At 32.4% G+C, this 24,470-nt stretch overlaps 1 protein-coding gene across 1 annotated transcript in view; it reads right to left on the reverse strand.

The window, feature by feature from the left end:
- LOC134714906 (semaphorin-4F-like) overlaps positions 1–19,890 on the reverse strand; it is a 99,323-nt gene extending 79,433 nt beyond the window's left edge. Inside the window, exons 1-3 of the mRNA XM_063576604.1 lie at positions 19,835–19,890; positions 8,179–8,220; positions 4,466–4,506 (exon numbers count right to left, since the gene is read on the reverse strand). Of these exons, the coding sequence (XP_063432674.1) occupies positions 4,466–4,506; positions 8,179–8,216 (79 nt within the window). The 5' untranslated portion in view covers positions 8,217–8,220; positions 19,835–19,890. The remainder of the gene's footprint in view (positions 1–4,465; positions 4,507–8,178; positions 8,221–19,834) is intronic.
- Between the last annotated feature and the right edge of the window lie 4,580 nt (positions 19,891–24,470).

A 24,470-nucleotide genomic window follows, 5' to 3' on the forward strand; every position in this document is an offset into this window, starting at 1 on the left:
GGCTTATTCAACGTTTTAATAATTTCCCACTATTAACGAATGTTACTGTATACAAATATAAAGACTTTGTTAGCTAAATCTACAAATTTTATTAGACATGATGAATTTGTTATTACAATAGATTAATATGCTAACATACGTTCAACTACTTGTCTTCAACAAGTGGACATGTACGACGAGAAATAAACATTCTATAGTGGTCACCAAAATTGTTATGGAAACAAAAATAAATTGTGAATGACGAATTCATATACCTTAATACAGGCTTCACGATTGGAATGATGTGCCCCATAAAAACAAACATTTCTAATCTGTACATGATACTTGTTTAACCCATTCATTAAAAAAAACTAGCAAGTTCCCTAGTAACAAACAATAATTCAAGTTTTTTTTTTTATTAAACCAAAATGATAAATAAAAATAAATATTTATTTCATAGTTAATACATCTTTTTTTTTTATTATTTTGATGCTTACACTCCTTTTCTTAAATGGGTCAATATCTTAAATTGTTTTACCTAGGCGGTAATGGTAGCGTTTTTCTGTTGAAGTCCATATCGAAAACTTGGATATGTATGATAGCTCGTTTCGAAGCTGCGACATTTTAACATATGTGATTACATTTTCGGGGTATGAAGTGAGATACTTTTTTCGTAAATAAGCATACCCCGAACATCCTTTCGTGATGAGGCTCCTTGCGGTAAAATATCCCCTTTTTAACACAATAAATTCTTGAACATTTAATACTTTGAACAAATTTAATAGCTCCATAGTTTTTACACATTTATTCTATGTTCCTTTTCTTTCCTATTCACCACAAATGGTTAAGCTAAGTCATTAGTAAAAAAATAGAAACATGTCCAATATCACTGCACAGTGATTTTTTTCTTAAAACGTGACTTTTGAGTTCCTCATTTCAAGGCGCATTAGGGATGATGTCCCAAATACCCGGTACTGAAATAAAGCGTTGCCTTTCTAAATTGCGTTTTTTTCCTGGTACAGCAAAATTGGTCCCTTTTCCGGACAATATATCACATCTTCACTTAACCCATCAAAATTATTGTCGTGGAGACATTCAGCTGGAATCGTGTTAAGAACTATGGGTTCCGCAATTGTTTGCAGCGGCGACGATGTAATATTGCAGTTTTCAATGGTAATGCAATTTATAGTATAAAAAAGAAGATGTGGTATGATTGCCCATGAGACAACTATCCACGAAAGACCAAAATGACACAGACATTAACAACTATAAGTCGCTGTACGGTCTTCAACAATTAGCAAAGCCCATACCGCATAGTCAGCTATAAAAGGCCCTGATAAGACAACGTAAAACAATTCAAACGAGAAAACTAACGGCCTTATTAATGTAAAAAGTAGATCTGCCATTTTGGAGAAAACAAAAATCTGCCAAAGAATTGATTAATTTGCATTTGTAATGTCACATATGCCATTAATTATGAATGTGCCGTAGTTTTGGAATCCGCCATAGATTTGAGTCCTACATATATATATATATATATATATACACGAGTCTAAATTGAAAACTACGTTCAAACCTATGATTGCGTTAGATAAAAATCGCAATTTTTATACGTGTGCATGTAAAACAAATTTCGTTGTAGAAGGGTAAAAAACCCAGCACAAACAACATTTTCCAAAAGACCAAAAAAGTGAAAAAGTATATTTAAATAAAACGCATTTGACTAACAGGTCGAACAACTGATGTTCTTTAACCCTGCTGACTGCCATTGGCGATTGCCAAATAAAATTGATCACCAGATGTAACAAAATGGATCTTAATATAAATTTAAAACTAGACAGAAAACAATTTTTAACTTGTGGCCTCGATGTTATGCCACAAACATACGGTGTCAATATGTTTTTAGTACACCAGATCCGGATTTCGACAATGAATGTCGCTTCAGTGATGTTAGGGATCGAAACGGTATTTGGAAGGCCATATAAAAAGTACCCTCATTTTTAGAGAAAGTACCCTCATTTTTAGATCCTGACTCTTGAATTTTAAGAGTCAATATAGGATGAACGGATCATTTAAACCGGAGGGAAAATATGATACAAGCCCAAACGAAAAAATATAAACGAGGCTTAATTGAAAACTACGTTCTAACCTATGATTGCGTTGGATAAAAACCGCAATTTTTATACGTGTGCATGTAAAACAAATTTCGTTGTAGAAGGGTAAAAAACCCAGCACAAATAACATTTTCCAAAAGACCAAAAAAGTGAAAAAGTATATTTAAACAAAACGCATTTGACTAACAGGTCGAACAACTGATGTTCTTTAACCCTGCTGACTGCTATTGGCGATTGCCAAATAAAATTGATCACCAGATGTAACAAAATGGATCTTAATATAAATTTAATACTAAACAGAAAACAATTTTTAACTTGTGGCCTCGATGTAATGCCACAAACATACGGTGTCAATATTTTTTTAGTACACCAGATCCGGATTTCGACCATGAATGTCTCTTTAGTGGTGTTATGGATCGAAACGGTATTTGGAAGGCCATATAAAAAGTACCCTCATTTTTAGTGAAAGTATATATACCATAAGGCGAGACAAAAACATCACGTATCTATGAGTACGGTTACTTATCATGGCATGATATATTTGCTAGACATTGCCGATAAATGTGTTTTAGATATAGGAAGATCAGATATGAGTGCCAATGAGACAACTCTCCATACTATTCACAAGCAACTTGGATACAATAGAGCTCTATATTAATTCATCTGAAATCACTTTTGCACTGCATATAATTGATTGTCTTCTGATTGAATAATTCTTCAAAGCTTGTTTAGTGTTTTACACATGTATTCTACCATATATAATAAAAAAAGAATTATAATGATATTGTTGATGAAACAGTGTATATTCAGAACAATATTCAACATAACATTCCAACAACAGTCAGACTTATACTGTTATTGTGCATACTTGTAAATTAGGTCACCTTTTTATAAACATTATTATGGAAATGTTATAATAAAAAAAATATTTACAAAATACTGAACACAAAGGTAATTTCAAAATGACTGAATTATACTAAAAACTGACAAAAATACTGTAAAAATGAACAACAGAACGAATGAACAACAATTTGTTTGGCAGTCCTTTAAGTTTATAGTATATTGACAACATTGAGTGGAGATGGTCATGAGTACTATAATTTACAAGAATGGTACAAGAAAAGCAAAATGAGTATGTTAAATTTGATGTATGTCTTTTTGTGATTCTTCGTTACATTTGTTGTTTTTATAGTGATATTAAGATGATAACACAATATTGACTGCTGTACCCCTATTTTTTACATTTTTACTCTTTGAGTATGTTTGTTTTGTTCATACATCGTTGACAATGTAATGGAATTTGATGCGACTGTCATACAAGTGAGAGGTTTAGCTAGCTATAAAACTAGGTTCAATCCACCATTTTCTACATTAGAAAATGCCTGTACCAAGTCAGGAATATGACAGTTGTTATCCATTCGTTTGATGTGTTTGGACTTTTGATTTTGCCTTTTGATTTTGGATTTTCCTTTTTGAATTTTCCTCGGAGTTCGGTATTTTTGTGTTTTTACTTTTTACATTCATTTATCCACATTTTATGGCCACTAATTGATAAATGAATCATTGGAAATCATTGGAAATATCATATTATATTTGTTCTTGTATCCCGCTCATAAGAGACTGTTTAACATAAAACGTTCATACTTTTGAGGATAATGTGTCGGCAAATACCCTTGAGCCTGGTATACATGTACCATATAAGTGAAAAACAACATACCAACCTCTAATAAACAGAAAGTCCCTTATCAAAGAGGAAAAATCAAAAGCTGAAACACATCAATCGAAAGCAAAATAACTGTCACATTCCTGAAACATGTTGCACTTAAAAGTTTACCACTATTTTTCTTCTTTACTTCACCCTGTTCATTGTACGTAATGGTTGTGTACATACTATTTGAAACCTTTTTTACTGTATTTATATTGAAATAATTTAATTTTGGATGTAACGTGTCTTTTGATTGGCTGACGTTATTTTGTTATCAGCCCGTAGACATAATTTAGTAATGTGACCGTGACGTCATTAACGTTTTTTCATGGTTTTCTACGGTTTAGAATGAAATTTAGAATTAAATAATTGAAATGACTGTACAACTTTTTCTGTCTATTCGAAATAACATAAAAAATGTGGTGCACACTGTTAAATAACCCGCTACGCGCGTTATTCAGTGTGCACCAAATTTTTTATGTTATCTTTCATAGACAAAAAAAACATTACAGTCATTCCTTAAATGCATACTTCCTGATTCATATATGTTGATTATATTATTAATATGAACGTTGAAAATATACTTTTTGTATTTTGAAATACTTGTTCGCTTATATTACTTGTATCTGTATATCTGTTTTTTGCGCAAAAATGTTTAATTACTTACTCAAAAGTGATAAACACGAGACAGTTAATTTCCACATTGCACTGAAAAATAATCAGAAAAACAAATTAAACTATATTGATAAATTATGTATATAGTATCCTATTTCCTGTAAATCGATACACATTGTGTATTTTACATGAACAAACCTGATTCACTAGAAGTAACTTGTTTTTGTAATGAACTGAATGCACCGGTTTTATTTTTGTAACATAAAAAAGGAACAATCAGGTGTATCAATCTTTTGTTGCATTCGTCAAAAATCGGAATTGTCCAGTCTTATTAACCTCTTGATTATTTTTCTTATTTGTGTAGAGTTTGTTTCATTATCGCGTTATATCATTCATCAATTTTAATTCATATACGCCAATGAGCCACAACTTAACAATCAAAGAACAATCAACTGACACTTTATGTCAGCATAGTATTTTGGAAAAAGAAAATGATATCTTTCAATCCATAATGTGTGGATTTTACATATATAAATACAATCATATAATAAAAACGCAAATTGGACTGTTGGATTTAACGTATGCCTTTTGGTGCTTCTTTGTTACATTTCATTGTTTTTATATAGTGATTCAGATGATAACACAATGTTGACTGCTGTACCTCTCATTTCGACATGTTTACCTATTGCGTCTCTTGATTTTGATATCGCATCCTTGTCGACATAATGGAATATGAAGCAACTGTCTTACAAGTGAGAGGTTTAGCTAGCTATACAACAGATCCAATTCATTATTTTTTACATAGGAAAATGTTTGTACCAAATTAAGAATATGACAATTGTTATCTATTCGTTTCATGTGTTTGCGCTTTTGATTTTGCCATTTGATAAGGGACTTTCCGTTTTGAATATTTCTCAGAGTTCAGTCTTAAGTGTTATTTTACTTTTTAGTTCACTAAGTTCACATAATGCTTCCAGTTGTTTAAATGAAGGTCAAATTGTTTATAATCTTCAATTTAAAGAGTATATTGCATAATACTCGAACTATTACTGATCCGGATGCTTCTTTCTTCATTTTAAAATATGTTTTTTTGTAATGCTGTCCAAAGTTTAAACCTTTCCAAACTACCACAACAAGATCTAATATAACACTTTAAGGGTCATAACAAGTTGTATAAACCTCCTTAAAAACATAAAAGATGTTCATGTACGAAAAAAAAAATATAGTGTTTATTGTCACGATCTTTTGTACTATGAAGGGAAATATCGGTTGTTGCAATGTGAAAGTGTCACAACCAGAAACCGTGACCTTTTACCTTTTTTGGATTCGAGCGTCACTGATGAGTCTTTTGAAGACGAAACGCGCGTCTGGCGTATATATATTAAATTTAGTCCTGGTACATTGTATCTATGAGTTTATTTGAAAAGTAAATGACTATTCAATACCCGACAAACGAGTGAACAATTATTCACTATTGAAAATACAATTTTTAACAAAGACATCATTGCATTATTTACAACCACTGGATCAAGGCCACTGCTGATGGAGATTAATTTCGAGAGGGTATCACAAGCCAAGTAGTCAGCACTTTTTGTGCTGACATGAATTGTCATTGATATTGTTATATTTATAAAATTACTGTTTACAAGTTTTTGAATTTTTTTAAAAACTAAGGCTTTTCTACTTCAGGCAGAGATTACCTAAGCTGTATTTGGCAAAACTTTTAGGAATTTTGCTTCTCAATGCTCTTCAACTTCGTTCTTTATTTGGCTTTTTTAACTTTTTGAATTCGAGCGTCAAAAAATTTTGTTCATAAAACTACTATTCAAACATAAAGAGTCACCACAATCTAATTTTAATGTTTGAAGTCCTAATATCGAATATAACAACCAACGCTTGTATTTATGAAAATAATACCCTTGACATTCGTGACAGCAAACTGTTTACATTAATCGACCAACAGCTGGGGTTATCTTATCCACATATACATTTGCATATTCAATTATGCCCGTTTAAAATAGTTATACAATAACAAACGCGGTATTTCAATTCCCATATGTTATTGTTCGACTTGTATCAATTTCAGTTCAATAACAAAATTTTATTGACAATAAGATATTTAAAACTACTATAGTTTAAAAGAAATCATGTTCCGTGTAAAATATATGTAAATTATCGATTACTCAGCAGTTTACGTAGATATAGGAAGATGTGGTGTGAGTACCAATGAGACAACTCTCCATCCAAATAACAATTTAAAAAGTAAATCATTATAGGTTAAAGTACGGCCTTCAACACGGAGCATACATATAAGGGTAATTACTCATGATATAGCTCGGTTTGCGTATGTAAGAGATTTCGCTTTAATATATTCTTTTTTGCAAAAATCATTTACGTAAGTAATCAAAATTAAAAAATCAATTTACGCATATTATAATCATATATTCCAATTTATTCGAAAACATTTACAAACTATCAACAAAAACATGAAGAAATAAAATAATTTAAGGAGTTTGTATTGCTCATCAGGATCAATCTGAACTTTAAACCATGAAAAATAGATCACAATTCATTATTAATTTGAGGTTTCCTAGTTGCGTCATATGTAAACGGGTAGGCGACTAATCATCGTAAAAATATAACTTAGTGGTTATATTCATTTACTAAAAATGTTAAAATGTTCTCAATGATGGAAATGTGCTTTCTTTTATTTCATTGTCAAACTATTCATTTTCACAACTGAAAATTAACCATACACAGCTTGCTGGACTTAGTGTCAAGACAACAAATTCACTTCTTAGATGTATAAGTCTGTACTCAAAATCGATTAATTAATTTAAGATGCTCGGTTTTCCAATACAGATAAATAGTTGTATTAATGAAACAGTGTAACACACATTTCGGAGATATTTTAAGTATAACGTTGGGTAAACCCTTGATTTCTACAGAATGTGAAAGAACATGGTGACCTCATATACAACACATGCACACACTTATTATCTTATATGGTGTAACAAAATGAATTGGCAAAAGGGGTTACAAACAAGTCTAGCTCTTTTGAGTATTTGCTGTGAATATCGAATTTGGTTATATCTTTCCCTTGTACAATGCAAAGGAAATTACATCGCGGATAAAGTGTTTTTAATCGTTTAATTTATAAATCTTTGCAGATATATTCTGTTTTATGTTATGTACCTCAAGATGTTCCAAATACATACAATTTTATTTATATCTTATCTGTAGGAATAAATGATCCCCTTCACAGAAATAAAAGTAATTGGTTTGACTACAGATTAGCGAAAATATGAAAATCAGTGGATGTATTTTTCGCAAAAAACAGTTTATATCCCAAAAGGCCACTTTATGGTCAAATGACTACATTGACCTTTAACATTTAATTTTGTCCGCGTATTTTTTAATGTCAAGATATAATTGCATATATATGGATATTAATATATATTTTACTTGTAGGGCTACTTGAAAGGTTTACTTCTCATAAAAAAAAGTACCACAGCAGATTATAAATCCTTATAGATTAGGTTTTCATATTTGCAGACAGGACACAAATGGAACCATTTTTTATCTTAAGCTATGTGTTATTTTTTTTTAATAATTTAAATCTCTGATCAATGTAAAAACGTTGACAGAATAATAATGCCTGATTCGTTAAAACCTTGTAATTGTTACTGTCAGAAAAATATGACATGCTCTAATAAATGCATGGTTTTGTTCATAATTTAAAAAAAAATATGTACAGCTCCTTACCTCATAATCTTCAGGCAGTTTATATTCTCACTCACCATTGCACTGAAATAATAAGAAAGTATTAAAACATCACCTATTATCAGTTAAGTTTGTCTCATATAATGACTAACATATAGAAATTGACAATAAGGGTCGGTTGAAAACAAAACTTTACGACAACAGAGATGATTTCAGATCTCAATTGTGAACTTTCCATTTCTATGTAGCAACATTCCAGCAGCGCCTGCATACGGAGTATATATCTCCCAATTGATACGATATTCCTGGGCTTGTGTTTCCTATCAAGAGTTCCTTGATAAAGGATTGCTGCTCACAAGGAAGCTATGAAACCAAAAGTTCCACATGGTGAAGTTGAAATTATCCCTTCGTAACTTTTACGCGACGCCATCACGAGTTGGTTGGCCATTATGGAATAACCATTTCAAATATGATATCGAATATGTTCCTTAGGGGACGACCATTTGATATTCTGGGGGGGGGGGGGGGGGGGATTTTGAAAACAAATAACTCAGCCTTGATAATTGCAAAAATAAATGGTTTGTTCTTTTAATTAGTAGTTTGAAAATAAATTACCTGACTTGCAATGTATTGAAAATAAATAAATCAGCAGGTCTATAGCTTTTTGGGCCTTCATCAGTTCCAAAACCCTTCAAAAAATGTTTGGCCTCGCTCCGCCCGGCAATATATGTTTAACAATTTTTGGAAAGAGGCTAGGAAAAAACCAAACTTAAATAATATGTATGAATGCAATACATGTATTTTGATTGGGAATATAAATGATTCATTTTGTAAAGAAAAGTATAAAATACTACTAATTATATACCAATTGTCTTTTATAATATACTATGTATTTGTGTTTCGGTTGTCCTGTCTCGCTATATATTATCTTAATATGTTTGTATATATTTTCCTCTTGTACACACGTATGTGTCTGAGGTTATGAATAAAATCTTGAATCTTAAAATTTCTGTAGGGGATAATGATTAATTTTGATTAAATGCATGGTACACAATAAATGATCTTCGCTAGCCAGGGGTTAGGATCCAGGGTAAGGATCCACATCCGCTCTCTTCAAGAAGAGAGCGGGAGTGGATCATTACCCTTGGCTAGCGAAGATGACAATAACTTGACTATACATGTATTATTCATCCATAATTAACAAATATTTAAAAAATTGTATGTTTTCGAATATCATAAATATAGTTGTGAAAATGAATAATCAGTCCCTTGCTTTAATAAAAATTAAAAATCTTGCTTCAATAGTGCAGAAAGTGAATAATCTTTCCTCTCAGCTTACAAAAATAAATAACCGATCAAAAACAAATCCTCCCCCCCCCCCCAGAATATCAAATGGTCGTCCCCTTTTGTCGTAAATACACTACCCTTCCCTTTTCACGATTTTGACCTACCGAATTAGACTATTTACCTGATTGTAATAAAAAAAACACGACGGGTGCCACATTTGTAGCAGGATCTGCTCACCCTTCCGGAGCACCTGAGATGACCGCCAGCGTTTGGTGGGGTTCGTGTTTCTTAGTCGTTAGTTTTCTATGTTGTGTCTTCTGTACTATTATTTATCTGTTTGTCTTTCTATTTTTAGCCATGGCTATGTCAGTTTGTTTTCAATCTATGAGTTAGACTACCCCTCTTGTACCTTTCGTCCCTCTATTAATAGAAACGGCAAAACGAAGAAAGAAATCGAAAACATCTGTATGGTTTAAAGAAATCTAGCCTAATTGACTGACTTAAGTTTTCCCCCAATGTTTATTAATATTTTATTGATTACATTGTAAAGTTTGATATAATTATTTTAAGATATTTGTCATAATTGTTATATTTTTATTAACCAGTAGACAAATTGGGTTTGTGTTTTTCGACCTGGTACTTTCTTGAACTTTGAATGCTGTACATATACAAATTTACTATTGTGTTGACATCAGGACATTTAAATTCAAAATAATGAATAAAATAATTGTTTCTGCAGAACATAAACATATTTTGACATATAATTTCTTTGTAACTGTGTAAGCAAACATTTAATATTTGATATAATAAAATCATTTAAAATCACGACAAAAATCAACAATTAAGAAATAAATGCATCTTATTATGAATTGAGAAAAATTGAGAAAAATCTGTCAACAACACTTTTTATATGAAAAGCATAAATAAAGTTGTCCGGGATGATCGCTTTTGCAGACCTTTATAACTATACGAAGAAGCAATTGGTTTTCTTTTGATTACACTGTTATGCTACAACCAACATATATATATAGCCGTCCCGCTAGACCACACGACCACCGGAGAGCCCAGGTGGTCGTGTGGTCTAGTAGGACGGCTGCAGTGCAGGCGATTTGGTGTCACGATATCACAGTATCATGGGTTCGAATCCCGGCGAGGGAAGAACCAAAAATCTGCGAAAGCAAATTTACAGATCTAACATTGTTGGGTTGATGTTTAGACGAGTTGTATATACATTATGTACACAGCCATGTATCACCATCATTGATGGCGATCCGATGGATACATCTGTTGTAGAGTTGTCACTGACTCAGACGTACTTATGTATATATATATATATATATATATATGACTTTAACCGCATGAAAATTCTAGTGATTGAACAGAACATTCACTGGAGTGATGCACAGCGACAGGTTCGGGAAAGCTTTTGGATAAAGGAACTTAATGTACATCACCCAAACGGCATCAATAAGGAATACTAACAGTTTTGTTTTTCACTTATTTTTATTGTTAATATACACAGTCACGTATATTGATTTATAGTGTTTTGTTTAAATTATGATATTCAGGATTAAAATCAATCGACCAAAACGTACCTGTATTATTACTGATCTATTTTCACACCTTATACATTATGTATCAGTATTGTAAAAACTTGTGACACAAGAAGAAGGCCATTTGTTGAGCCGGAATATTTGTCAACACGATTTTATAACAACATTTTCGTTTAATAACACCTTATATCAGTACCGTTGTGCAAATCTTTAGACTGATAGACACGTATAAAAATTGCGGTTTTTATCCAACGCAGTCATAGGTTTGAACGTAGTTTTCAATTTAGACTCGTTTATATTTTTTGTTTGGGCATGTATCATATTTTCCCTCCGGTTTATATGATCCGTTCATCCTATATATTGACTCTTAAAATTCAAGAGTTAATCTAAAAATGAGGGTACTTTCTCTAAAAATGAGGGTGCTTTTTATATGGCCTTCCAAATACCGTTTCGATCCCTAACATCACTGAAGAGACATTTATTGTCGAAATCCGGATATGGTGTACTAAAGAAATATTGACACCGAATGTTTGTGGCACAACATCCTGTCCACAAGTTAACCATTTTTTTTCTTTCTGTGACGTATTAAATTTATAATAAGATCCATTTTGTTACAACCTGTGATCAATTTTATTTGGCAATCGCCAATGGCAGTCAGCAGGGTTAAAGAACATCAGTTGTTCGACCTGTTAGTCAAATGCGTTTTGTTTAAATATACTTTTTCACTCTTTTGGTCTTTTGGAAAATGTTGTTTGTGCTGTTCTTAGACCCTTCTACAACGAAATTTGTTTGACATGCACACGTATAAAAATTGCGGTTTTTATCCAACGCAGTCATAGGTTTGAACGTAGTTTTCAATTTAGACTCGTTTATATATATATATATATATATATATATATATATATATATAAGTACGTCTGAGTCAGTGACAACCCTACAACAGATGTATCCATCGGATCGCCATCAATGATGGTGATACATGGCTGTGTACATAATGTATATACAACTCGTCTAAACATCAACCCAACAATGTTAGATCTGTAAATTTGCTTTCGCGAACCAAAAATTTGCGAAAGCAAATTTACAGATCTAACATTGTTGGGTTGATGTTTAGACGAGTTGTATATATATATATATATATATATACAACTCGTCTAAACATCAACCCAACAAGTTGTATAAACATTATGTACACAGCCATGTATCACCATCATTGATGGCGATCCGATGGATACATCTGTTGTAGGGTTGTCACTGACTCAGACGTATATATAAATATTTAGAAACGGGGAAAATGAAATCGTTTAAAGATGGCAAAAAATTTCATGTGAACGCCAATATGACTTGTAAGACAACAAATCTTATTTATTGCATCACATGTCCTGGTTGTCACGAAAATTATATTGGACAGACCGGGAATAGTCTCTGTGAACGGGTGCGAGTTCACAAAGAACAAATAAAACACCCACAATACAGAAATTCGCCAATAAGTGCACATCTTGATATTTGTGGTAAAAAGCATTTTCAAATAATGCCTATCTTTAAATGTAGACGGGATGAAGCATATAGGAAAGAGATGGAACGTTATTTCATAACAACGTTCCGATCGAAATTAAACCCAGAGAATTACTAATAATGAACAATGACGGAACGTCATAAACCTCCTTGACGACGTCGCCTATAGCGACACTACATCAGTTATCCTGAAGAGTCCCAATGAAAGGATGAAATCGATAGAATGGAACTGTTAACTTTTTACTTATTTTATTATTTTATTTAATGAATATATAAGTGTCTGGGTTTTTTTTGTCAACAACAAAAATTATGAATTATAATTAAACAAACATGGCTCCGTGTTGAAGGCCGTACTTTAACCTATAATGGTTAACTTTTTAAATTGTTATTTGGATTGAGAGTTGTCTCATTGGCACCACATCTTCCTATATCTATGTAAGGTAATTTTTAGCGATTGTAGTATTTGTATTTATACAAGTATGAAAAATTAATTAACACACGCAACAATTATTGATATCATTCATTTGAAGTATCAATTACAAATTAAGGATACACCATGGATTTTTCTGAAAGGTTACACACAATACAAATAAGTCAGATGAATGACAACGACAAGCCTAGGACAAGTGACAATTCAGAAAAAAACTTCACAGATACCTTACGATGAGACAACCAGATCAGAATCAACAACTACCAAGCAGCCAATTTTAAGGATTGCTGCTATAAACAAATTAAAGATTTACTAATACAACGTCATCTCCCTTAAACATGTTACACACATTAAAAATATGAATTAACGAAGTTATGGGATATAGTTTAATGAAAGAAAACCTGCAACTAATTGATATTACACATCCTAACCGACAGGAATATATTTAACACGACGTCTTGAACAAAATATGTGAGTCTTGACAAAATGCTAGTCCTAAATCGCCGCATATCTAAAAGAAATACAAAGATAATATTAAACAGAAACTGAACCTGATACGCATTTCGTCATGACGAATGTATTTCCAGTGTTAGCATTAATAAACTTGGCCTAAGAAAAGTGAACGAAACTGATGGTCATTCCTGTAAAATAAGTTTCAAATAGGGCATTTTCAAATACCCGCGGTGATTGAAAGGCACGTTGCTTCAAATCTGAATAATAGTGGCAATTAATGACATGTTTATTAGAACACTCATGCATATATTGTGTGCAACAAGAGCAATCTTTGTCAACTTTGTAAAAGAATGAAGCATTTGAATTCACAAACAGAAGCAATGTTCAACATGGGGCAATTAACCGCCTACACTCAATATTTATATACGTTCTTTGTAAACTAAGTTTTTAAGGAAACGCTATGTATGAATTGTGCATTTTACCTGAATAACTTTGCTACTTCTCATAAACACAAATAATTATATTATTAACATTATCAGCTCTTTTATCTCTCTATTTTGTTAAGGAACCATTTATGATAGTTGATAATATTTGATACACATATGAATGTCTATTAAAGTACACCATGGTCCAGGCATGACATGTATACTATGTAGATACAAATAGGGTTTATGGAATACCTTTAATTATACTTTTTATTGATAAGGGTTTATCATTAGATGTATGCAATGCATTCATTTAGTATATAAACCCGATTTGTAATTGTGAATTGTCAAGCCGTGGAACGGTAAAGATATAATACGCTAACCGTAGAACTGTCAGCAGAACTGTCTAAAACTGTTCTATCGTAGAACTGGTCAAACCTGTAAGGATTATAGAACAGTTCTAAATGACGTCACTGCAGCAAGGGCATCTTAGAATTTAGAAAACAAATCAGTTCTAATAACTTTACTGTTTAGCAGATTTTCTATATTTACTTTTCAAAAGTGACATGTACAAATATCGAAGCGAAAAGAAAACCTATCCGAATTTTTTTTTTTTTTTATATAAATTGATATTTAAATCATGGTTTACGTTGCTTTGTTTCCCGTATTTAACAGTCTCTTCCTAAATATAACAATTATACATGAAATTTTAATCGTAATTTACCTTGTTTGCATTGGATTTACGTTCATGATTTACTTGAAGATTATGTTTGGCCAAATATTCAAACGAAAATTGTATATATATTGATATTAATAAAATACGTGTTACATAAGTGTGTACATTTGTATCATCTCGTCAATTGAGACGGACTTATCCGTAACCGGATTATAAATGAAATCTGGGAGTCTATGACATTCGAAATATATACTCGATCTGAACATAAATGAAATATTTACCCTTGAACGTTAGGCTACAAACAAAATCAATAATTCTACGAAATATCTAAACAGTATACTATTCCAAGAAGAGAGCTTCTCATACATGTACTTTTCAATTTAAATATATGAATCAGTCATGTGAGTGTTGTGTGATGCCGTAAAAAAGTTTTGTTTAAAAACCAAACTTTTTACGAACCACTCACTTTAGTGACAGTTCCTTATTATTGATACAGAGAGGAAATAATGGTACTCAAAATTGATATGGACAAAACTGTTAGTCATGTTATTAATTCATTGTGTTTAAAAATTGGTGTCATCGTTATCATAGGATCCATCCTGACATATAAATATTATTGATTTACAATGAGGCCATATATAGTTACACAATGTACATGATAAAGTGTAAATATATTCAGTTTTGGTTGATGTGGTCAAATAATTTTGTTATACGAGTCAGTCTGATATATCAAATCTACTGAATTTTTCTACGATTTGATATTTTGAATAAAAAGAGGACATGCTGGTACACTAAATTGATGTCGATTTTTTTTTGGTAGTCAATGTGTCATTTGTATTATACAATCAGTCTTGATATATGAGAGTTACATTATAAAGTGCAAATACATGTACGGTCAGTTTTTGGATGATGCGGACAAATAATTTTGTTATATGAGTCAGTCTGAAATATGAAAACTACTGATATTTGTTTATGATGCAATATTTTGAATAAGTGGAGGACACTCTCGTTTGATTCAAACAAAATTTTGTAGAAATTGTGTTCCAATATAGCTGTAGTTTATATATTAAAGTCCATCCTTACATACACATATAACTGATTTACTATGCGACTAAGATTAACATAAAAAAGTGCAAATATGGTCAGTTTTGGTTGATGCCGTCAAAAATGTTTGTAACATACGTCAGTCTTAGGTATGAAAACTACTGATATGTGTTTGCGATTTAAAATATGTTGAATAAATAAAGGCAGTAGTATACCGCTGTTCAAAAAAGAGGACGTACTGGTACTCTAATAAAATTAACGGTACCAATTTGCTTGCATCAGATGCGCATTTCGACAATACATGTCTCTTCAATGATGCTCGTGGCCAAAATATTTGAAATCCAAAGCTTATTTAAAAGCTGAAGAGCTTTAATCCAAAAGGTCCAAAAAGTATAGCCAAATCCGTAAAAGGAATGAGAGCTTTGCATGAGGGAGATACTTTCCTTAATTTATAATAATTTCTAATATTTTGTAACAGCAAATTTTAATAACACAAAAAATCCGTATTTGCATGCCAGTACCGAAGTACTGGCTACTGGGCTGTTATACATCGGGGACTAAAATTCCACCAGCAGAGGTATCGACCCAGTGGTAGTAATAAAAATAACGGTACCAATTTTCTTCCACCAGATGCGCATTTCGACAATACATGTCTCTTCAGTGATGCTCGTGGCCAAAATATTTGAAATCCAAAGCTTATTTAAAAGATGAAGAGCTTTAATCCAAAAGGTCCAAAAAGTATAGCCCAATTCGTAAAAGGAATCAGAGCTTTGGATGAGGGAGATACATTCCTTAATTTATAATAATTTCTAATATTTTGTAACAGCAAATTTTAATAACACAAAAAAAGCCGTATTTTCATGCCAGTACCGAAGTACTGGCTACTGGACTGGTGATACCCTCGGGGATTAATAGTCCACCAGCAGAGGCATCGACCAAGTGGTAGTAATAAAATTAACGTAACCAATTTTCTTGCACCAGGTGCGCATTTTTACAATACATGTCTCTTCACTGATGCTTGTGGCCAAAATATTTGAAATCCATAGCTCATTTTAAAGATGAAGAGCTATAATCCAAAGGGTCCAAAAAGTATAGCCCAATCCGTAAAAGGAATCAGAGCTTTGCATGAGGGAGATACATTCCTTAATTTATAATAATTTCTAATATTTTGTAACAGCAAATATTTTGTTAAACGAGTCAGCCTGAGTTATAGAAACTACTGATATTTGTTTACAATTCAATATTTTGAATAAAAAAGAGGACATGCTAGCACTATAGTTTGATGCGAAAAAAAATGTTGGTCATATTTTCCAATATTTCTGTAGTTTGTATATTACAGTCCTTATTAACCAAAAATTATAACTGAATTATTGTGCAGCTTCATGTATACAGAATTACATGATGTAGTGCAAATATGGTCAGTTTTAGTGTAAACATATTTCTTTATAGTGGGTTGGGAAACAAGTTATTACATTTTGATAATGAGGTCAAATATTTTTTTTTACGAGTCATTCTGACTCCCGAAATGACAAATGTTAAACAATTCAAACAAGAAAACTTTGTCTGTGTACAAAAAATGAGCAAAAAGCGAATAGGGAACACATCAACAAAATACAACCACTGAATTGCAGTCTCTTGACCTTGGACAGACACATAAATAAAGAATGTTGCGGGGTTAAACATATTGTCTTCATTTAAAATCTGAAATAAGACAGGCAAAATAGCAACACTCTATATAAATCGCAATTTTGCCAAAGCCGGCAAAATAGCCACAGCCTTTCATATATTTAAGACAAAGAGTTTTCAAAACTTATAAATTAATTCTAGTCGTAGAACTGATTTGATAGGAACTGTGCACTGCGCATCAGTTTATCATGTTCTTGACATTGAAATTATCGTTGAAAACCTACATGTTGTGTCTAAAAGATATTTTAAAAAGCGGACAAATGATATTCGTAAGCGTATTGTTTAACATGTATTTTTAAATTTGTGTTTTGCAAACTGCCATTTGTTCTGTCTTGAATAAGATTTAATCTATTATATACATAACTATTGTTTTGGTTTAATTACCGAACTATAATTGTTTCTTTATAAGTAATATCGTGTTGTAAAACTCATTTCTACATGTTACGTGAACCAAACACCAATATAAAGTTACAAAGAAGAAGAGCCAATTTCCACTGGGTTTTCAGAGAGGGACAATTTTTAAGACATATAGAAAAACAAAATTTACGATGAAAACAAGTAATACAAATATATTTTTTTGTATCAATATATCAATATATATATATTGTGTGATGTCTGAAAAAAAAGTTAATTAACCCCTTAAAAGAGATGTAAGTCAAATCACAGAATAAACCGAGTTTTTATGTTGGGAAAACAGGAATGCTTGATTTACATGTGAATATTTACTACTTTTTAGCAAAGGTGCATAGATAGTTAATCTAGAAAGCAGTAAAACATTTACGCATAAATCGAAACTTTCCTTTTTTGCCTGAAGCTATAAAAAATCATAAGGTTCTCTGAACGTTTCAAATATATATGATTGTATATGTCTAGGGTGAATGAATACCGTATTCAACAAGCTTTGTTGGTAGAATCGGTTTGTCTTATGGTTATAAGACGATGTACAGACAATCTGAATTCTTTTTTTTTCTCTACAAAATGATATGTTCCACATTTGTGTAGTCATCAGACATGGTCGTTTTTTTCTGAAACTTGGCGCAACACATACTTCACTTTATGTTTATTGTCTGGAAAGATTCTAAACGTTCTTAAATCTGTCTTTCAAAAATCTGGGTATATTATGTACTTTATGTTTTCCTTTACTATGATATCTATGAGTTTACTTCTGTAAGTTTATTTAAAATGTGAAGAAAAATTAACGATCCCACATTAGCAATCCCCTTGCCAAATATGGACAATTTTTATGAATTTTGTTTATATCCAAATTGAAGAGCTGTTCAGAAATCTATACGCAAATATAAACTTTGCACTATCATGATGAGAAGTTAACATCCATTTGGTATCTTTCGTCTTTTTAACTACCTCAAAATGTCCTTCTTGAATTATACAAAGTGGAATGTAACGTTTGATTATATCACATCAAGATACATACTATTGAAATTAAAATCAGAGTCAAACATGCCTAATCGTCCTCAAAGTGAGTGAGAGTAATTGCATGTAGAGAATCAGCATCTGTTGCTATATTTTTATCACCCATCATACCACATAAAACGTAGTAGTGCTTTACAAATCCAAAATAAATGTCAAGCTGATCAACGCGGATGTAGTAGAACTTTAATTTAAAAACAAAGAGGCGGAAGATATCAAAGGGATATTTAAACTCATAAATCTCAAAAATGAAACACGACGAAAACACAAACAGTACAAAACACTAAGCATAGACAAAAAAGGACTAAGCTACACAAACGCCACCAAAATCCAGGGGTTATCTTTATATACACTGTTCTTTGAAAAGGTGTAATTTAATTAGTTATAATATGTATTTAAGAAATACTTATGTAGGCTGTCTATTAAAACGTGGTTATGGGTGTTAGGCTTTACTAAACAAATGTCACTTTACTTCTGCAGCTTATCCATAAATAATTAAAATATGTGTCTGTTAAAAGTTTGCTCATAACATGTTGTGGAAACGCAAAGCTGAGGAAAGTAACGAGTTGAGAGTGAATTTAACCAAAATTTTGTAAACGTTGTGTGGAGTTTGCTGTTCTAAACGCTACACAAATAGAAACAAATACATCGTCTAATCAGTGTTTGATGATCCTGTTTTTAGTATTTCAAATTTCAATCATGCATTTACATGTTGTTGGTAAAAAAATTTTTTACCAACGTTGTAACAAATACATTGTTTAATCAACAACCTGTAAACGCATTTTTAGCGAGAAGATAGTTTGTCAAAGTTTGGGTAAACCTTGCAAGGGTATGTTACTAGCAAAGGATCAAAACATGTGCGCGCTTAGTCGTTAGTATCGTATGTGTAAGAAAGAAATGCACTCTGAGGCTTTGATTTGAAACTATCAGGAAAAGTAATGTAATGCATTGACAAATATTTAGCAGTCTCTTAACTTGAAAGCGTTAATAAAAATATGATACGATATGAAAAAAAAACATTTCAATTTAAGACACTCGGAATATGATATTAAATATCATGCAACTCATTTCACTTTTCTTTTGTTAACTATAATATTGTAATTTTACCTTGGCGTAGTTTTGACTGATGTGTCATACGTCAGACTATACTATCCAAAACAGATAATAATATCTCATATTGACAATTTTATAATTCACGTACCTTCTTTGTTTTAAAACGGTAAACACAACACTGCCAGGTAAAAAATTATACACACATTATGTATTACATATTAAATTACATATCATTCAAAACATTTTCGTGAATTCATTGATTTTTCCGGGAATAGATCTGATTTGATTTAAATGCCATGTAATATTTATAGATTAAACAATACTTGGTCATTTTTGATGAAAATTTATATTATCTGACCAATTTAGAACATATTCACTTTCGAGTGACCTTACAAAATTATCCTTTCCCATCGTAAAATCTAAATAAGAGTTTACTGTTTGTAATTAAGTGAATTTAAAACATGTATAGATGTATAGATAATGATCATTTCAATGATCGGAATGAAATAGCACTGAGATAGTCTATTAGGACCTAAAGGATAGATTGTTTTTCTTTTGCTTCAGGTAAACTTTAGTACTTATATATCTTGAGATGTTTTGATTTTTAAAAGCAAACAATGTTATTTAAATCCCCTTTTTGATTTGTTTTTTTTATAGTTATACAACTCACTTTATAAATATTTCAATTCAGACCATTCAACTAAAGATGGTTACTATTTATTGGTAATTTTACATGTATTGTGTTTATCGAGAGAAAAAAAATCCTTTGCAACATATATCAGCAGTCTGGCATGGTTTTCTTTAAAAAAAAAAATCATTCAAATGCTAGTATATAAACTAAATAAATATTAATTTACCTACACAGTTACCCTCATTCATTTTGTGTTTATTTTATATAGGTGTACCATTAGAAAGTGTATGAAAATTTGCCAAATTCAAAACGTTTTTGTTTCAAATCTTTTCTCTTTCATCTTTAATTAGTAGGTGTTTTTCCCAAGTGTAGTTTCAATGAGTTCAACTTTGAATAATTAACATACAATGGAAAGTCATTCATGTATAGCATTTCATAGTGCACGAAAATCCATGTACTATGAAAATTTGGACGATAATTGATGAGTATGTTCTAATACCAGTCTACAGCGTAAATGGTGTCAATTCTCTAATTTAAGATTCATCAAATGACTTGAAAAATATGAACGTGTTTGCACCACAAAATTCACTTTGAATACAGACAAATTGATGTATCTAGGCAAGACTGAAGGCATGGCAGGAATCTATATATATAAAAGTGGTGTGTATTTTATATGTTTAAAACAAATATTACTTTTCTGGATTTTTATGTACATTTTTGCTAGGCTGCAAAAGATATCAAATTAAACAAACACATGAGTTTCAATTGATACTGTCTACTCAGTTATAAAATTAATACAGTTGAAATCACCTTTTGTTTGCGTGTGTCTATTGTCCATTGGTATCAATACTACTCACATTTATTATATATGAGGGGAGATTTTAAATACATGTACTCTAAAGACTTACTTAATTTTAGTCTGGTCTTTTCTACAGGACCAAGAAAAATTAACGGCTATTTAGTACCATAGTCCCACTAGGCCACGATCGTACAACGATCTGTGAAAAAATGCAAATTTTGACGATCGTAGTGCAATCGTGTAGATTGCAGTAAGGTCTATCACAGTCGCGGTGAGGTCTTTAACATCGTGATGAGCGTGGCTAACTTTGGACAAGTCAAAACAGTCTTGGTGCGGTCGTGACGAATTCAGGTCCCAGTAGAAGACGGTAGTAGGAGCGCATTAAGGACGGGGTAAGATCGAAAGGGTCGCTTTACAATCGTAGCGAAGGGTGATTCTATTCGGAAAGACTGCGATACGATCTTACATCGTTTACACCAAGCTGTTCAAGACCTTAGTACGATTCTAGCACGCCCATGCCATTCTCATCACGCTCTTCCTACGACCTGACTACATTTATACTACGATCATCATGATCATTGTCACTTTCACATAAAATGTGTTAAAGCTCTTCTGGTTTGTTTGTCTATCTCCATGTAATTTGAACTTCTTGTCGTTTATCTCTAATGCCCGTGTCACACTGTCCCGATTTATACGATGGAAACCCGAATGCGAAAATTGTAAGTTCCTATGAAGTTGGTCCCGATCTCGTTAAAATACCAAAAAGTGACCAAAGCAAGTACGATAAATAACGAAGTCTATACGATGGTGCCGAAATTATATACGATAGCAAAAGATGGACATACGAAGGTCAACCGAAGGCGAGTATTTAAGCTTCATATCTCAACCGAAGCCTACACGATGATCATGAAGGCTAGACGATGGATTACGAAGGCTACACGAGGGATTACGATGATGGCGCGATGGCCATAAGATATCTAAAAGACGTCGTGTTAATTTAAATTACTGTAAACCAACTTATTTTCGCGGATACTTTATTTCACTTTATTTCACGTTTAGTCCTCTCTAGTCTATTTCGCGGCTATTTAATTTCCTAATTTACTAGAGGTGTTTGAATAAGGTACGATCCAAGGTATGCAGATTCGCGACGATTTAAAATTCGCGTCATTTTTCTATTATTAATTGAGTTGGTTTACAGTAATATGCTAATTTTTTTACCTGCTGGTTCTAAAGATAATATTAAAGGTATTTCCAGTTACTGAATGTTTTGGTTGATTTTTCAAAAAATAGGTTATGTATCAAATATGCATATTTTATTTACCATTTTCTGCATGTGTCATATACCAAATAGAGTTCATATTTGTCCCCAATATGTTACATACGAGGGAATGCCACGCTCGGCATTGTCGTGTTTGAACTGTAAAATGTGTGCACTAGTCTGAATAATCACCCATAATTATGCCCATGTTTACTGATCTATCTTAAAGGTAAGGTAATGGGTTCGTTAATCCCTTTTATTCCAAAAGAGCTCTTTCCAGGTGAATATCATAATTATATAGACAAAAGGAAGGATGTGGGGAAATCAACAAATGCGGCAAAATATGACATATATAAAACAAAATGGTTATGGAGTAAATAATCGTGTGACAACAACTCAGACGATACATAAAAAATCAGAATAATCAAGAAAAAGTTGGTTTCCCTATAAACGTGTACCTGCAGTGTTGGTGTACGAGGCGCGTTTATGATTTTCATTATGTTACTTGATATGAAAAATTAACAAACAATAATATATTAATTGTGAAAGAAAATCCTGAGCCTGTAATAGCTGCTCTTCTTGATCCATTTGAATTAATAGAAACCACGCTGTCGCCTTTCTTGTTCTCATAGAATCATATGGTATGAGCTCCATGTTTTGTGAACGTCTTTCTTAACTGTCGTATTAGACTGACCAGTGCATATCGCGCATGGCACTTTAAATGTATTTTAGCGCGAAAATTAATTTACATTTAGCTGGATTTATTGCCGTCGTAGTTCCATCTTGTCGCCTTCGTACTTTTATTCGATGGCAACACGACGGGATTACGAGGTCTTCACGAATTCGTGTTGCCATCGAAAGACCTTCGGGTAGCTTTGTGATTCATTCGTGTAGACATCATTATGTCAAAACTGCCCGATGGAAACGATGGAAACACGAATGCAAAACGATGTTCAAAGATGCGTTCCCGGTGACATTACGATGGTGAGGATGGGGATACGAACTCAATACGAATCCTCAACATCGGACGCACCTTCGGGGATTTTTTAACATGTTAAAAAATTTAGAACCCTTCCCGAAGTTGATCCCGAAGGCTAGAAAAATGGCCGATTGTTCTACGAAGGTTAAAGATGGCAATACAAATAGCTGTATCTGGATACGATCAGTCCCGATTTTGAAAATTTCCGTAATCGTGTTGCCATCGGCGTAAAAATCGGGACAGTGTGACGCGGGCATAACGATTTAACCATGCTTGACACATCTGTCCCATCGCTGTTATCGACTAAAACATCGTTATTATAAGTTTGATGGACCAACATGAGATTATGATTCAGGTTGGATTAGTCGGTCCGACATCTCTGCTGGATGAATATTTGTTACTATCAGAACTTTTTCTGGCTCTACATCTTCCCAATCACCACATCCACGTGTTTGAGTAGAGTTTAGTAGAGTGGTGTGTTGTACCAATATAGACGGATTTTGACGTTATTGCTGAGAACGTAGCAGGACCGCGGTATGAACGTTGTTTAATCGTGGTAAGAACGTGCTATAATGGCAGTAGAAGCGTTGTAGATCGTGTTGCAATCGGATAACTCGTGGCATGGTCGTAGTGACACCGTGATGAGCATAGTAAGATTATGATAATCGTAGAAAAAGTGTGGTAATCATCGTGAAAACAACGAAAATAAAATGTGCATGCGACTCATACCGCGATCCTCACCACAATCTGAATTAATTTAGATCATGGTGAGCTTAGTGTGATCGTGGTCTAGTGTGACTGGGGCTTAAAATAAAATTAATTATCAAATTCCTGCCACGACATAATACTTATAGTGCACACTTTGGTTGTACTCAATAGTAACAGTTGTGTTGTAAATACGGCAATAATAGCCAAAAGTAAAATCACTAAAAAATTAACTCTGTGGAAACTTCAAGTGAATCATCACCTATCATTTCATCTTGTTAACATAAAAAAAAATCAAGGAGCACGTGTAAGATGTGTTATTTGTTAATCACGACTTCTTATTTTACCAGTAATTTAACAGGTAAACATTAACAGGTTAATATATTATACTTTATCTTTCAGCCTCTGGACT

This window comes from Mytilus trossulus, chromosome 4 (assembly GCF_036588685.1).
Source record: "Mytilus trossulus isolate FHL-02 chromosome 4, PNRI_Mtr1.1.1.hap1, whole genome shotgun sequence".
NCBI lineage: Eukaryota > Metazoa > Mollusca > Bivalvia > Mytilida > Mytilidae > Mytilus > Mytilus trossulus.